The sequence below is a fragment of the Eucyclogobius newberryi genome, unplaced genomic scaffold, assembly GCF_026437365.1.
Source record: "Eucyclogobius newberryi isolate DKJ021-1_F unplaced genomic scaffold, fEucNew1.0.hap1 SCAF_13, whole genome shotgun sequence".
NCBI lineage: Eukaryota > Metazoa > Chordata > Actinopteri > Gobiiformes > Gobiidae > Eucyclogobius > Eucyclogobius newberryi.
The window spans coordinates 34,586,477-34,601,702 of record NW_027315757.1 but is presented as its reverse complement, the minus strand read 5'-3'; the positions used below and the strand labels follow the sequence as shown (position 1 = coordinate 34,601,702).

The window sequence follows — 15,226 nt, the reverse complement described above, 5'->3', positions numbered from 1 at the left end:
GTAGTCCAAAAAGACTACAAACAAGGCATTCTCGCAAAGTATATTTTAATAAATAATTATAAATAAATAAATATTCGAAAGCAAAATGTTCTCTATTGAAAATACATGAATCCATGAATCGTCTAAATATCTAGTTTTGTTAACATTTTACTACCGTGGACGTATGTTAAAAGTACCCATGCCAGGGAGGAGCAGAGCGCCTGGCAGGCAGTGCGCTGGGCACACATGCACATAAACACCAGTGACTAGCTAGCGCCTGACATAGCTAGCGCCTGGCAGGCAGTGCGCTGGGCACAACAACATCAGTGACTAGCTAGCGCCTGGGCGAACTTCTCTGAAACGAAACTTAAGCGGGGCCGTCGAACCACGACAGTAAAAAGCACCTTTATTTGGTGCTTAATAACAATGGCCCAGAGGCAGTTGCTTTCTAACTTTTTTCGTTGAATGACCAATTTTATTCTCACGATTCAATTGACGCTTTTGGATCATAGGTAGGTGTGTCTAAAGTTTTGCGTTATAACAAAGCTCCACGAAAAGCATGCCGACAAAATACACGTGATGTTTTATTTTCTTGCCTTTGTCTTAGTATTTGTGTAAAGCATTTGTTAAATTGTTGTGTGTGTGTGTAAAGTTGTGTTTCTCGTGCTCACGTGTTACTGACATGCTTTCACCCCCAGAAGAGGCTCAGATGGATCCTGACAGGCTCAAGCGCAAAGGGGAGATCAACAGGGCCCTCAAATTTATACAGTATGCACACCTTTTTGCTCTATTGTTGAAAGTTGTCATCAAATCTTGCCATTTGTCTGATAATGCACTTTTGCCCAGGTCCTCTTTGGCCTATCCCGACCCTGAAGGCTATCAGGTATCAGCTTTTCTCAGAAAAGTCTAACTTTTGGTTATTTTTGTCGATATTCATAAGAGCTACAACTTCATTATCTTCTGTGTACCCAGAATGGCAGCACATAGCACTTCTAATACATGTGTTTGTTTTTGTCTTTAGTTATGACCACAAGATGTTAGTAGTAGAACATATTAACCGTAATCTCTTGCCATTATTATCATAAAATGAAATAATATATTTTTTTAGTATGTCATTTATTCTGTTTTTCAATGTTCTCTGTCTCGTTCTCTCTTAGGATTATTTAACTGGTTTAGTCTGCAACCTCCTGGAGGAAGGAAACGCACTGTTCAAAGATGGAACCTGGGAAGAGGCTGTAAAGGAGTTTAGTGAAGGTCTGAATGTTTCTGAGTATGCCACTGCCGAAGACCTTCACATCCCAGAAGTACTAGTGGAGAGCTTATATGTGAACCGTGCTGCTGCATATTATAGTATGGTGAGACACAGTCATTTATCACGCTGTTCTTTAAGATACCCCTGAAGTTATACTTTGTTCAAGGCAGACTGGACAAACATAGATTAGGCTAAAGCTAATCCCTCATTTATACTGAATGTGTTGTGTCTACGGCACATCTGAAAAGATCTGACTGAGTCTAGTTTCTATTGTGACTTTCTCAAAATGTTAAATTAAGTTTCACTTTCTGTTGTCAACCTGAGAAATGTTTTTTTCCTACCGTTTTTGAGATACAGATGTTATAGAGAAAGTAATTCAAATGCAAAATCTGGATGATGATGATTATCATTATGATTATTAATACTTTGTAAATTTGTTTACAATGCTGGAACATCAGAATCTAATTGTTTACCATTTGCTTGTCTCCATGAATATATTGCTTTGCGTGGAATGTTTCAGTTTGGTACTTAACTTAAATCCATCATATTTATTCAATTACACATGAAAATGCCACTTATCATCATGGAGGTAGACAAGTGTAAGGATATTGAGCTGGTGTTAAACCTAGAGTTGCACCATTTTGTTTTCATACTTGGAAATTGGGAATTTGTACAGCTGAAGGGTGGCCCCTAACAAGCGGTTCTATACAGAAGTGAAATTATATGAATTCATGCAAATACTCCTTAAATATTTGTCCTTGCATAACTGGAGCCAAGAGAGAAACTTATATGGAATGATGACAGAGAAGCCGGCAGCCTGACAAAGTAGGGCAAAGGCAAAGACTCATCACAGTGAATGTCTCTGTCCAGAAGTAGCCATAAATTGTACTCGAGTAAGAGTAACGTTACTTAAAAATAATGTTACTCAAGTACAAAGTAATGGTCTAAAAAATAACTCAAGAATTGTCAAATTGATATGTTTAATGAATGTAATGCGAAGGACAAACAAATTGAATAACTGAGTACTATCCTATGTCACAAGGTACCCAGTGACATAATTTATTTACCATGGTGATGCACTAAAAACAAAAGGAAATGGCCACATAAGAAAAAATTTTTATATTTGTAATTGTTGTATATACATATAACAATTATAAATATCCCGATATACTGTAATATAAATACTCTGTCAAACACACAATAAATGTATGTAAGACGACCATTGTCTCCTTAGCCAACCACAAAGAAATATATGATGGAATTTACTTTCACCAGAATTGGCTCTTCTTCAGGCTAACCTCCAAATGTTCTGTTGTCATGATTCAGGGGGAATATGAGCGAGGTGTAGAGGACTGTGACAAGGCTCTCTCCATGTGTAAAGAAAGCCGGCGAGCTCTGTTTAGAAAGGCCCTCTGCCTGAGAGAGCTGGGGAGGTACAGGGAGGCCTACAGCTGCACCACCGACTGTCTGCTCATCAATCGCATGGTAAACACACATTTTGTTATTTGAATTGGTAGCTAACCCTATTATATCTTTGCAGGAAGTTGTGTTGAATATACTTTTTCAGAATGTTTTTGCTCCTTATATCAGACCTATTATTTTATGGATGTGTGTAGTAGGAGGAGATATGAACAATATGGATCTCTGTAAACTGCATGTAAACCTGTAAAAGTGAAATTTGACTAGTGTCTATGCCAAAAGGTATAATAGAAACTAGTTAAAGGCGGTATGGACGATTTTTCGGCGATTTGAGAACGCAGGTGGAAGTGCGCATGCGCACTCCCCCGTGTGGACTGATACAACACACACGTGCGTTTGTTTATTAGCGCAACGGAGCGCATCGCATCTCTCGTCTCCCGTAGATTTCTGTCCACTTCTGCGTCAGCTCGAACTGCCTTTCTCCGTCTTCATTTTGCCCCGTACACTGAGGGAACTATATTATGATAGATCCATGCGCTTAGGCACGCGGAAACGTGGGGACGAGCCTGACGCGGCTGCAGGTGAGCGATAGGTGCGTTTTATGATTGATACGTGGCAGGACAAATGATTCATCCACGCCACGAGGAAATATGATAAAAAAAATTGCTGAAAAAAATCGTCCATACCACCTTTAAGATCACTATACATCTCCTACGACTACAAGTAATAAGATTTAAAATGTAACTAAACAATTTCAGGAAATTGGGCCGCGTGTATGTAGCAAACAAATATGTTCTCAAGTGTTAAATGTTATAGCCACTGCAAATTATAGCCTTTTTGTTCTAGACATCGACAAAATAAACACTAACTCTGCTAAAGCTAAAGCCATCTGCTGATGGTAGTGAAGGTTTGAAAGGTTCAGTGCAGGATTACATGGTCATATGGCTGATAGTTCCCATTGACATATATCTCCATAGTTACAGTAGTTATGAGTGGGTCATTTGTCTAGGAGTGTGTAGAAAAAGATCCAAGTGTAGTAATCTCAACTTTTGAAAATCAAGATTCAATTAATTTTAATCTGAATTGAACTGGTCAGAGAACAGATGTGTAACCCTAACCCCTATGCCACTGTGAGTCTTCATCATCTATTGACACCGTCTTAAGTTTGACCTGAAACTGATGTAATTTATTAACCTAACAGCTCTGTATTGGGCAGACGGCCCAGTAGCGGCTGTCTACAACAGCCTTTTGAGGCTTGATCAGCCAACAGTACAGACCGCCAGTCATGTGATCAGATACTCATCCGTGATGAGGGAGCTGCTGTCAGCAAACGATAGGATTGTTTGATTTTCAAAACAATATCCAGATGCCTACAATTGAATCCTTAGTGTGCAAAATTGATAGGTATTATTATTATTTTGAATCCCGATCCCAAACCCTTCCATGAGATCCAGGTACATAGCACGAAATGGTGTTACTGGGGCCCCACACTGGAGCCAGGCTTGATGTATGGTGGCACAGCCAGAAAAGCCCGGCATGCGTGCATGTTCATGGGTCTGAAGTGATGTTACACCCTCGTTGCTACTGCCATCTTGAGGATGTGGGCAGTGCCAACAAAAAGACCCCATTTGTCACCAAAGATAAGATAAGATAATCCTTTATTGTCCCACATGGGGAAATTCCATTGATGCAACGCAGGTAGATACAGAGATAGATACAGAAGAAAAGAACAAATAACTTATAGGAAGTTTGAAAAACACTCCCAGTAGAAGATCTCTTATAAAAATCTTAGGATGTCCGCCGGGATAACGTGACGATCTCCGGGTAAGACGACTGTTCTCCGCAGTTTCATGAGTTCCTCCTTTGTGTAAACGCGGTACGGCGCCGGCCAGGGGGGCTCGGAGCCAGGGCACATCGCGATGACACGAAAACACTCAATCCAGCCGAACAAAGTCAAAACAAGTTGAATTAAAGCCGCAAGCGGCATCCAACGGCCCTCGCGGGCCGCCGGCCTTCCGACTCTGCTCTCTGCATTTTACAGAGATGGCGCTAACGCAATTGTCTAAGAACTAAGACAGCGACACATTGGACATGTACAATGCTGTGCTTAACCAGTGCAAATGAACACAAATGTCGGTCAAATGTGCAGCTCCAGCGCACAGAGACTGTGACACTTGGAATAAAAATATGGATAACTTTTGATGCTCCGCTTGTGTAGATTATTTTCCCAAAATATGAGCTTGATCGAGCTATTGCTCACAGAGGAGTTCATTAAAGTGTGAAGCGTAAATGTGAACATTTCAAGGATTTGGCGTTTTTCCCATTTGTGACATATATCTGCGGCTCTACCGCACAGAGACCCTAGTACTTAAAATCAAAATATGGATAACTTTTGATGCCCCGCTTGTGTAGATGATTCTCCCCAAATATCAACTTGATCGGGCTTTAGCCCTAGGATGAGTTTCTTAAAGTGTGAAGTGTAAAAATGTGGTCATTTTAGAGATTTTGCGGTTTCCCCATAGGGATAACATGGGATGTTTCTGTCATCGCTACGGCTACGCTGTACAAAATATGACTTTGGCTCTCATACTTTTATTTTGGGGATGGCAATTGAGAATTTTGTGCAAAATGTCATGTCATTTGGAAAAACTCTATTGTTTATAGGCTACTCTGAAGGCCAAATAGTCAGAATTCTGGGAAACGTTTGCGGCTCCGTTGCACAGAGACCGTAAAAGCTATCCTTAAAATTTGGATAACTTTAGATGCACCACTTGTCTAGAGGACGTAAACCGATTTTGAGGTTGGTGGGCAAAACGCACTAGGAGGAGTTTGTTAAAGTGTAAAACATAAAAATGTGGTAATTTGAGAGATTTTGTGGTTTTCCCATAGGGATAACATGGGATGTTTCTGTCATCGCTACGACTACGCCGTAAAAATTAAGGCATTTGTCTGATTGGCTTTTTTGATCGGGATGGCAAAATAGAATTTTGGGTAAAGTTTAGACAATTTTGGTAAAACTAATTTTTGACCTTCAATGTTAATTTAAAGGTCACTCTGTAGGGGGCGCTATCGCGGCCATTTCAATTTTGTCAGCCTAAACTGGTCCAAACTAGAAAGTTTAACAACTGATTCAAATTTGGTCCTAATCGGACTTGTTTTGATCAAATGGGAGCAATTTTTAGATCTGCAATATTCCAAAATAAGTTGTCCAACTTTGCGGCTGCGCCGCACACAGACCGTAAAAGGTATCTCAAAAAATTGGATAACTTTAGATGCCCCACTTGTCCAGAGGACGTCCGCCGATTTTGAAGTCGGTGGGCAAAACGCCCTAGGAGGAGTTCGTCAAAGTTTGACGTGAACAAAATGGCTAACACAGCGTGTTTTCATTTTCAATGGAAGATGGCGGCCATAGGGTAAATCTGGGGGCGTGGCCACATTAATATTTTTTTTTTGTCCTCACGAGAAGAATGTGTGTTCCGAATTTCGTAGCTCTACGACAAAGTTGACCTCGGGGCGTCTCCCATAGGCGCAATGTATTTTGACTTTTGTCGGTGGCGCTGTCGCGCCATTTTTTAACGGAAAAAAAAATGGCCCAGAAAAAACAAAATTTTTCGCCGATTCTGAATTTTGGGCAAAGTTTGGTGAGTTTTTGAGCATGTTCAGGGGGTCAAATTAGAGTTCAAAGCGATGAAGAACAAGAAAAATAATAATAATAATATTTTTAGCAAAAACAATATAGCCGTTTCCACTATAACAACAAATTATACATCGTTTGAAAGCTCTAAGCCTTCCCGATGCCGCCATGGGGTGGAATCATCATTACGAGCGCTTACGCGCTCGTCACTCCCCATTCCGTCGGGATGCCCCGCCCACTCCCCATAGACTTCCATTGATTTGAGCAGATACAAGCATGGCCCATGCCTGCGGCATGGATTCTCGCGTACGGGACGATGCCAGGAGGGTTTTTGGAGGAATGTAGCGCTTCGCGCTGCTGTTGTCAACATACGTATATGTTGTCGGCATACTGTACGTCAGGACGGCCGGAGGGCGCGGGGGGCCGGGGGCTAGCTCAGAGCTAGCGCACATCACGACAAAAACACTCAATAATCCAGCCGAACAAAGTCAAAAACAAGTTAAATTAAAGCGATTCCAGCACGTGTTGTTCCCTATTGTACAAGTAAAGTAGAATTTTTTTTTACAAAATACAAAAGATAAAGCACAATAAGTGTGAAAAAAGTGTGAGAAAAGAGCGGAGCGTTTACACCGGGCTGCCAGCTGGACCGGCGCCTTTGTGACGTAAATGTAATTACTGTCATCAGGAGGGACCAGAGGATTTACAGAAATCACTCCAGACCGAGCTCTGAGCTCTTTGTTTCTGGTACTTAGCAGATATATAATGCTAGTTTACAAATGATTGTGTTATTACTTTCTGGCTGTTACATTTTAAGATCACAAAGTGCTCTTGAAAGCTTTGGGGGCTTGTCCGGTGCAGAGGGCGCGTGGACGAGGAAGCTTAGAAATAAATCTGCTTTTAAGTGTCAGTCACTCGCCGCTGTAGATAAGGATCAAAGTCCATAACTTCTGACTTATTCCTCAACCCTTTTCGTTTTCAGTTTTATACACTGTCTTTCATAATTATATAACAGCGGAGATCGACAACAGCATGTGGCCAAATAAGTCACCTGACTGAAACATGGATATGTCTAATATACTGTGTATTATACACACGCACACACACTGCCTATCCAAAACATAAAAGTTGCTACCTGGATTCAACTAAGTACAAGTCTCCAATTGGACATTTTATTGTTGAAAAATATTCAGTTGTTGTCACCTCGACATTGTTTATGAAAAACAAGACGTTTCGATTTTCATCCAAAAAATAATTCTCAATCTGATTGAGATTTACTTTTGAAGATTTTATTGTTCTGTGTTTGAATTTGTCTAACTTGTATACAGATTTTTCTTCTTTAAAATGTGATGTATTTCAGGACAATCAAGTGATTGAGCTCGCTCAGGAGTTGGCCATTCAACTGGGACTGAAGATCCGTAAACCCTATGTCGGCACAAAGGTGAGACCTTATGATTATGAAACAGGGACACAACAAAAGAAAAGCTGAAGAATATGAACTTGACCCACTTAGTGCCTTGTTTCTCAAAATAATTGCGTACATAATTAATTACTTATAAAGCGTCACAAACCTATAGACCCTGTCAATTAAAAAATAATAAATAAGTCAATAATTGACACCTGGACAAACTGGCTAAATCCACATAAAGACAAAATTATTATTTCAGTAAACATGACAATGTTAACGTTTTAGCAGGAACCATAACATGGCAGTAAATGTGATTGAACAACATGTGTATCTTTAAGATGTACCAATATAATTTAGATTCCTAGATAGAAATACAGAGATGATTTAATGTGTATAGTAAAGCTTGGTTTCCCCTCTCTCTTCCCTTGTCTCCACCTTCACCGTATCTGCTCCTTCTATGCAGATTAACATTTGTGCCTTCTAGTCCGCAGCCTAGGCTTGGGAAATGATATTAATCTAAATATATATGGCATATCTGATGTCTAGATATACATTTGTGTCATTGCCCAGCCCTAGCAGAAGATATTGAGAGACAAACATGAGGAAATGTGCCACCGCTCGTCTTTTGGGATAATGCTTCTGTACATGGAACAGGAAACAGGAATTAAAGCTATGGAGAAGAAATAGGCAGAATTCAAGAGAGACACAAATGAAGTATGTTTAAAATGGTCCAATTTCTTGAAGATATCGAAGATGATGGCACAATATTCCACACTGAGTGGTACAGCCACCAGCAGATGATGAGGATGCTTTTGGATACAAACGGCTTCAAATCCAGCTCTATTATAGTGCTGGTAACATGCATACTCCCTTCAAAGTTACAGATGTTACATTTTGTAGAAGGCTATGGGAGATTATTCCTGCTGGTTTCACCATCAACATTGTCCAACGGTAAGATGAAGTTGTCAAGACGCTAACTTTAAGCCATTTGGCACACTTCTTCACAAGTACATCACATCAAGACCCATCTGGCAAAGTTTGGCCAGCACAAACTACAGCTTGCCTTTTCAGAAGATGCTCACAGAGGCTTGGGACAAGCTGAAGATCAACAAGAAACAAGCCAGGCGCGTGTATGAAATCCTGCATCTGATAACCACAGATATGTGTGATGAGGATCAGGCTCGTGATGATCACCTTGAGGTCTAGAAGAGGCTATTTGGACCTTACAGGAAGAATCAAGGGGAGCTGGAGAAGACATGTCTCCAGCTGTAGGAGATGGTGTCACACATGGACCACATGGTCACTGAGGTGTTGCACAAGGAGATGGAAAAGAGCTACCAGGAGGTGGGAGATTACAACAGGGTTATTGGAGGGAGTGCACAATGGGCTCTGGGCAGTACATATAGTGATATAAAACTCTTTCACCTGTTGCACACACTGGGAGTAGATGAACAGACAATTTTGCAGTTACGGTAACTTAGAAACAAGGTCAGTAGATCATGCAGAGCATACATCAGGACTGTAACGTTATTGTTTAAAAAATGTACTTGGAAACGCAAAAGGCTGAAATAGCATTTTGAAATCTCAACACATGGACCTCGTACCATCAACTTTTTTTATTTTTTTCTCCCAACACTATGATAAAAATCTTAACATACACACCTCAACTTGTCGCTGTGTGGAAAGGGTCTAAGTTGCGCTGCCCGGTGGTGGAGTGGTTAAGGCACAGCGCACGTATGCCAGGCTCCAGGTGCTGCCAGCCGCAGTATCGCGAGTTCAGTTCTAGACTTCGACAATGTACTACATGTCCTCCCCTCTCTCATCCCCCATTTCAAACTGTCCTCTCTTGTCTAATAAAGCCTACAGGTCAAACCATCTTTTAAAGAAAGGAAAGGGTCTGTGTTGTAATGCACCTTATTTCTGCTTCATTAATTGAAGAATTTACCTTTTTTCATTATGATTAAGATGTGCACAGATTCTACTGGAAATGGTACGTGTCCACTGGCCGCAATCACACAAGGTATGAATAAATCAAATAACTGGTTCAAGGCTCTAAATTGAGTAAAGACTGACTGTATATAATCGACTGTCATATTGCCAGAAAACATCTCCACCCAAGCGCAAACTCCACCCACAGCTCAGGGCTCTTCTGAAATGGCACTTTCCTCTGTGCCAGAAGGACCTGATGACTCTGACTTGATGGGAGATGAGTTGGACAGTTTACTAGACACCTTCCCAAATGAGCTGGAGCCAATTGAGGTGGAAAACATATAATCATTCATAATTTTGAATTTAGACTATTCGGAGGCTCATCATTTGACTGTATCTGTTGTCTTCCTCTTGATATTTTACAGAGCCATCTCCAGGCATTCACTGCCCCCAGCCTTGAGTCCACTTTAAAACTTCAGAAACCCTCTGTGCTCCCTGCCCCAACACCACAGCTGCCCCCGGCCTTCTTCACTTCCACCAACAGCCAGCTTAACTGCCTGGACTCCATTGCTGGCAGTGGCAGTATTGTCCCCACATTGGATGCTCTTGATGACGTTTCCACTTCAGATAATTTATGTGCCTTTGACCCCGCTTCAATTTTATTTGCTGGTCCAGCTTCAAATGCTGCACCAGCAATGACCCAAAACTCCCTGGATGATCTTGACCCATTAGACGACCTGCTGCCTTCAAAGAGCAATGCTGAAAAAATAGCTATAACAAATAATTCCATAGAAAAATATATTAAGGAAGTTTTGAAAATGCCCCATAAGCTTGCGACAAATGGTTTCAGCCACGAAAAGGGGTTAAATACTATTGATTGCCATGATTCTCTTGATGCGCTCGACACATTCCCCTCAACCGAAACTGTGACGGCAACGTTGGAAGCCAGTTTGGACTCGCTCTCTGATTTCAAATTAAATGCTAATTTAAAGAGGACAACTGACTTAAGTGCATCTTTGGGAGAATCTGGTTTCAGCCCTGCCCCTTTCAAGACTTCAATAAAGGAAAGAAACAAGCTTTCACCAGCCAAAGGGTCAAATGCCTTGACCCTGACCCACGAGTTTATGCTGGCATGCTCGACATGTTACCCTCGAACAGGTATGTTGTGATGACTTATCTCATGTACAGAATGGCCTGGGCTGCGAAAATTGAAAAATGGGCAGTGCACAACAGCATGCACAGACCAATTTGAGTTGTGCTTAACAGTCCTAACCATTGATTTCTCCCTCATCACCAGGAAAAGGGATTTATACTTTTGTTCACAAGCCTGAGCTTGTGCACAGCTGCAGGAAAGACATTTTACTAGGCAGAGAAAAGGACAATGGACAATGGACAAGAGTTCGACCCATCCCTTCGTGGACATCTTTTACTGGGCCATTTGTACTTTGCAGAGGTAAGAACATATTTAAATATAGTATTAGAAGGTTTAAACTGTGATATATATTTTATGTGCACTCTGTACAACTTCATGTTTTAACTTTCTAACACTGACTCAGCATTTGGGAGCGGCTGCATTCACCATAATGTTTGACTTTTTATTATATTTGGACAATTATCTGAAGGTCCTTAATTCTGATGTTTTTGTACAGACCTACTGAAATCTGGAGAACTCGGTTTATGTAAATATGGAGAGGATTGCACATTCGCCTTTTACCAGATTGAGATTGATGTTTGGACCGAGGAGAGGAAAGGGAGATTTAACCGTAAACTACTGTCTGAAAATCCAGCTATGAAGCAAGATCCTGTCAATGGCGTCATACAGATTCTTCAAGAAAACAAGGGCATGTTTATATTTCTCTGTGGGGTACGGACATACTTTTTTAAACTTATCTCTAACTAAACATCTGGGCAATAACAAAAAATCCAGGGCCCTGCTTATCATCAAATTCTTGAACATGAATAATGCAACCTATAGTGTCAAATTGGGCAGGTGAGCAGGTCAGAATGGTATTTAAACCCAACTGATGCAGTGAGTTTTTCTCATTTCTGAAATGATCATGGAAAAGATGTCTGTTTGAGAAAGGTCAAATCACTGGCATCGAGAAGCAGAAACTAATCTACTGCAGATCTTAAAGGTGCAGTCGTCATCCTCTCCCATCATCAATGCAAGAGCTTGATGAAAAAGTCATGTAACTGGAATGAAATAAATCATTGCAAAAGCTCAGTGAAACAATGCTACAGCTAATGCATGCTGTAATCAAAGCTAAAGGCGGTCCATCTAAATATTAAAGCATGTGACGGTTTGGACAGGAAGTGTATAATGCATACATGTATTTTCATTTGTCTGTAGGCATGCTTCGACTGTAAACCTACTATAATAAGTAGGCGCAGCAGAGAGGATGACACTATCTGCTCCAACATGGATGTTAGACACCTGTTTGATGGCAATAAGTAAGCATGTTTTGCATTGTTTCTTATTTATTACAGTTTTTTTTAAACATTCGTTGTGCAATAGGTGCTTGGCATTTATGATGAAGAACATCACAGTGAGGTACAGGAAGGTCCGCACCCTGCACCTGCTGTGCCAGCTGGACCTTTGTCGCCACTGCATCAGATATGGGTGTCAGTTGGGTGATGCGTGCATGTTTGCTCACTCTGACGTCGAACTCAAAACATGGAAACTACAGAGAGCGACTGGTCCTTTAAAATCTTTCAAAACGATGCATATTTCAAAAGCCTGGGTTGAAAGTATTGGTGTAATGTATTGTTATATTTGTATAGGTACCACACCAGAGGAGATAGTGAAAGTATCCACCAATTACCATGAAAAACTAAACAAAAATGCAAGCAACCAACAACAAAGCATCAAAGTAAGTCACTTCGAGGGAATGTAATTGTCTGCTTATTTTCAATCTTTGCCATGTCTTATTTCAACTGTTGCCGCAGCCTTTGGGTCCGGCTAAGCCAAAAGGAGGAAGACCTAAGGACCATCTCAATATGAGGATGAGGTTCGTCTGTGGTCATTGCTGGCGAGATGGAGTCTCAAGCGATCCAGATAAGGCTCTGAAGTATTGCTCAGCTAAAGCTAAACACATGTGAGTACAATTAACATGATGACACACAATACATGCCAAGAACATGGCCATTTGGAAATATTATTCTATATAGTCTGTTGCATATCTGCTTGGGTTGCTGTCTACAGGTGGACTAAAGACAAAAGAATATTGCTGGTGAAATCCTTGGAGAGGGAGAAGAGTAAATGGGTTATGGTCCGAACACTCCCGCATTGCAAGCATTTCCCATTGCACTATGATGTACTTGTGCTTTTTTATTTATGCAGCATTAACAGTAATTGTCTTGGTTGGCGATTTCTGGTCTGAAATCTTTTATATTATAGATATGCCATAGAATTTTGGACAGAGGAAGATGTAACGTTGGGAACTGTACATTTGCGCACAGTCAAGAAGAGAAGGATATGTGGACCTATATGAAGGATAATAAATGTAAGTAAACTTGCAAAACATTTTCTTGTACATATTATATTGAGAGACTCGTAAACATTGGAATACAACACAATGAACTAACTTATTGCATTTGCAGTAGTGGACATGCAAAACCTTTATGACATGTGGTTACAATTGAGCACTCTGAGCCACCAAAATGAGGAGCCTGTTGTGTCCCAGCCGTCTCCAGAAGAGAAGTGCATCGTGATGCCCACGGACTACGCTGAGCCAATGGTTTGTACAATACTCTCATCTGTAGCTAATGAACAACAGAAAGCTGCTTGTGAAGGTGGAAGAATACCAGTTTTATAGGGCAACTAACAATTATTTTGGTAATTGATTAATCTAGCAATTATTATATCGATTAACCGATGAGTTTAGATCGCGAAAGGCCAGTAAATGAGATTTTTACTAGATTTTACCTGGATAGAACTGAATTTAGGACATCCTGGTGGAGATTATTTACAGAAAAAATGGTATTTTAATGAAATCTCTTCTCAGATCATGGCATGTTTTGTGTGTTGACCAGTTAATGATTATTTGATTAGTCGACAAATGTTTCTATAATCGACTAGTTGCGATTAATTGATTAACTTGTTGTAGCCCTACTTTTAATATTTGTACTGTCTATTTGTACTGTCACGAGTCTGTGCTTGGGCCAAAATCTATTAACATACCGGTAAATTATATGTAAACTTTTTAATTACTTAAATTTGTTAATGACTTAAACATAGCAAAAAATGACCGTACTGTAACTGTAAAATGCATACCTAGTGGCCAGTGGGTAAACAACAGCCTCCCTCTAATGCCACAGTCACAAATGTTCATCACCCACAGTGTATTTGGTCATAATCGGTACATTAGTGGTTCAACATTACTGTTTTTAAGAAGGGAAGTTTTATCTACACACACCACTGTATGTATGGACAGGGCAGGTTTGTTTTGCATTGAGCTCTAACGACCACTTGAAACTGCTCAACAAATAAAACTTTTCTGTTTTCTGATTGGATAATTGGTTTACAAACCACAAAGTGAAGAAATAGGAAAAAGCGTTGTTTCCATTGTGGGTGAATAAAATTCACAAACTACGAGTGTGCTTTGGCGCTATGAGGCAACTTAATCGATGCACAATAATATTAAATTATAAACGTAAGCAAAATGCATGCAAAGTGTAACATAAACGGTGTTACACAGGTTCATGAAATATTGATATTGAATAAATACCTAAATATATAATGAATTCTACTGCTTCACCTGTATTCTGTGGCATTTGCATGTTAAAAAGAAGTAATCAAATATAATGGTGTATTGTATTGTTGGTTTAGGATGGCTTTCACTGCAGACTTTGTGGTAGACATAGCAACAGTGAAAGGCAGTGGCAGAAGCATATCTCCAGTGAAAAGCACAAAGATCGTCTGTTCAGTTGTGATGAAGAAGACAAGGCCTTGACATGGAACTACAGATTCCCATCAACATGCTTTGAACTCTGCCCTAAGTAAGACTTAATATAATTCAAACTGCCAAAGTCACTTTTATATGTACCTGTATATGTTTTCCAGGCTGGGTGATGACTGTCCTGATGGCATGAGCTGTGACTATGCCCACAGTCCAGAGGAGCTTCAGGAGTGGATTGAGAGAAGAGATTTCCTCAGACGTAAACTAGCTAGAGCAAGGGAGGACATGCTCATAATGCCCGATGAATCTGACTTTGGAAAGTATAACTTTCTTCTGCAGGATTGAACCTCAGATGTAATCATCTGAAATAGTTTCACTGCCAATGTCCCTGACAACATTGTGTTATTGCCTCTGAAATCAGCACACATGAGGTGGTTATTGACAATATTTTTGTTGAGACAAAATCATGTATGCTTCAAACATTTTATAATTGCTTCACATACTGAATAACAATAGCTTTGTTACACACTGAAACTGAAGTTATTTTTTTTTTATTCTGTCATTTGTAGCAATGACATTGTTCAATCACTTCTACTGCCTTTCCAAGTGTGTGTTCAAATTATCTTACCATTCATTTTAAGTTTAAATGTTCCCAAACAATAAAGACAGTTGCTTCAAAGTCGTTTTTTCTTGTCCATGTCAGAACACCA

At 40.2% G+C, this 15,226-nt stretch overlaps 1 protein-coding gene across 2 annotated transcripts; it reads left to right on the top strand.

The window, feature by feature from the left end:
- Positions 1–309: 309 nt before the first annotated feature.
- On the top strand, positions 310–15,121 carry LOC140358717 (zinc finger CCCH domain-containing protein 7B-like). Of its 2 annotated transcripts, none has more exons than XM_072443748.1 (20): positions 310–491; positions 678–747; positions 826–862; positions 1,137–1,334; positions 2,558–2,716; positions 7,642–7,722; positions 9,655–9,709; positions 9,791–9,948; positions 10,044–10,776; positions 10,916–11,071; positions 11,268–11,482; positions 11,969–12,069; positions 12,134–12,315; positions 12,400–12,488; positions 12,565–12,713; positions 12,821–12,932; positions 13,016–13,121; positions 13,219–13,355; positions 14,447–14,616; positions 14,681–15,121. In XM_072443748.1, the coding sequence occupies exons 2-20, from the start codon at positions 689–691 to the stop codon at positions 14,859–14,861; spliced, it is 3,078 nt and encodes a 1,025-aa protein (XP_072299849.1). In that variant the 5' UTR covers positions 310–491; positions 678–688; the 3' UTR covers positions 14,862–15,121. The 2 variants fall into 2 exon arrangements, with proteins under 2 accessions (XP_072299849.1, XP_072299848.1); XM_072443747.1 differs by having other exon boundaries at positions 310–497; positions 683–747.
- Positions 15,122–15,226: the final 105 nt, after the last annotated feature.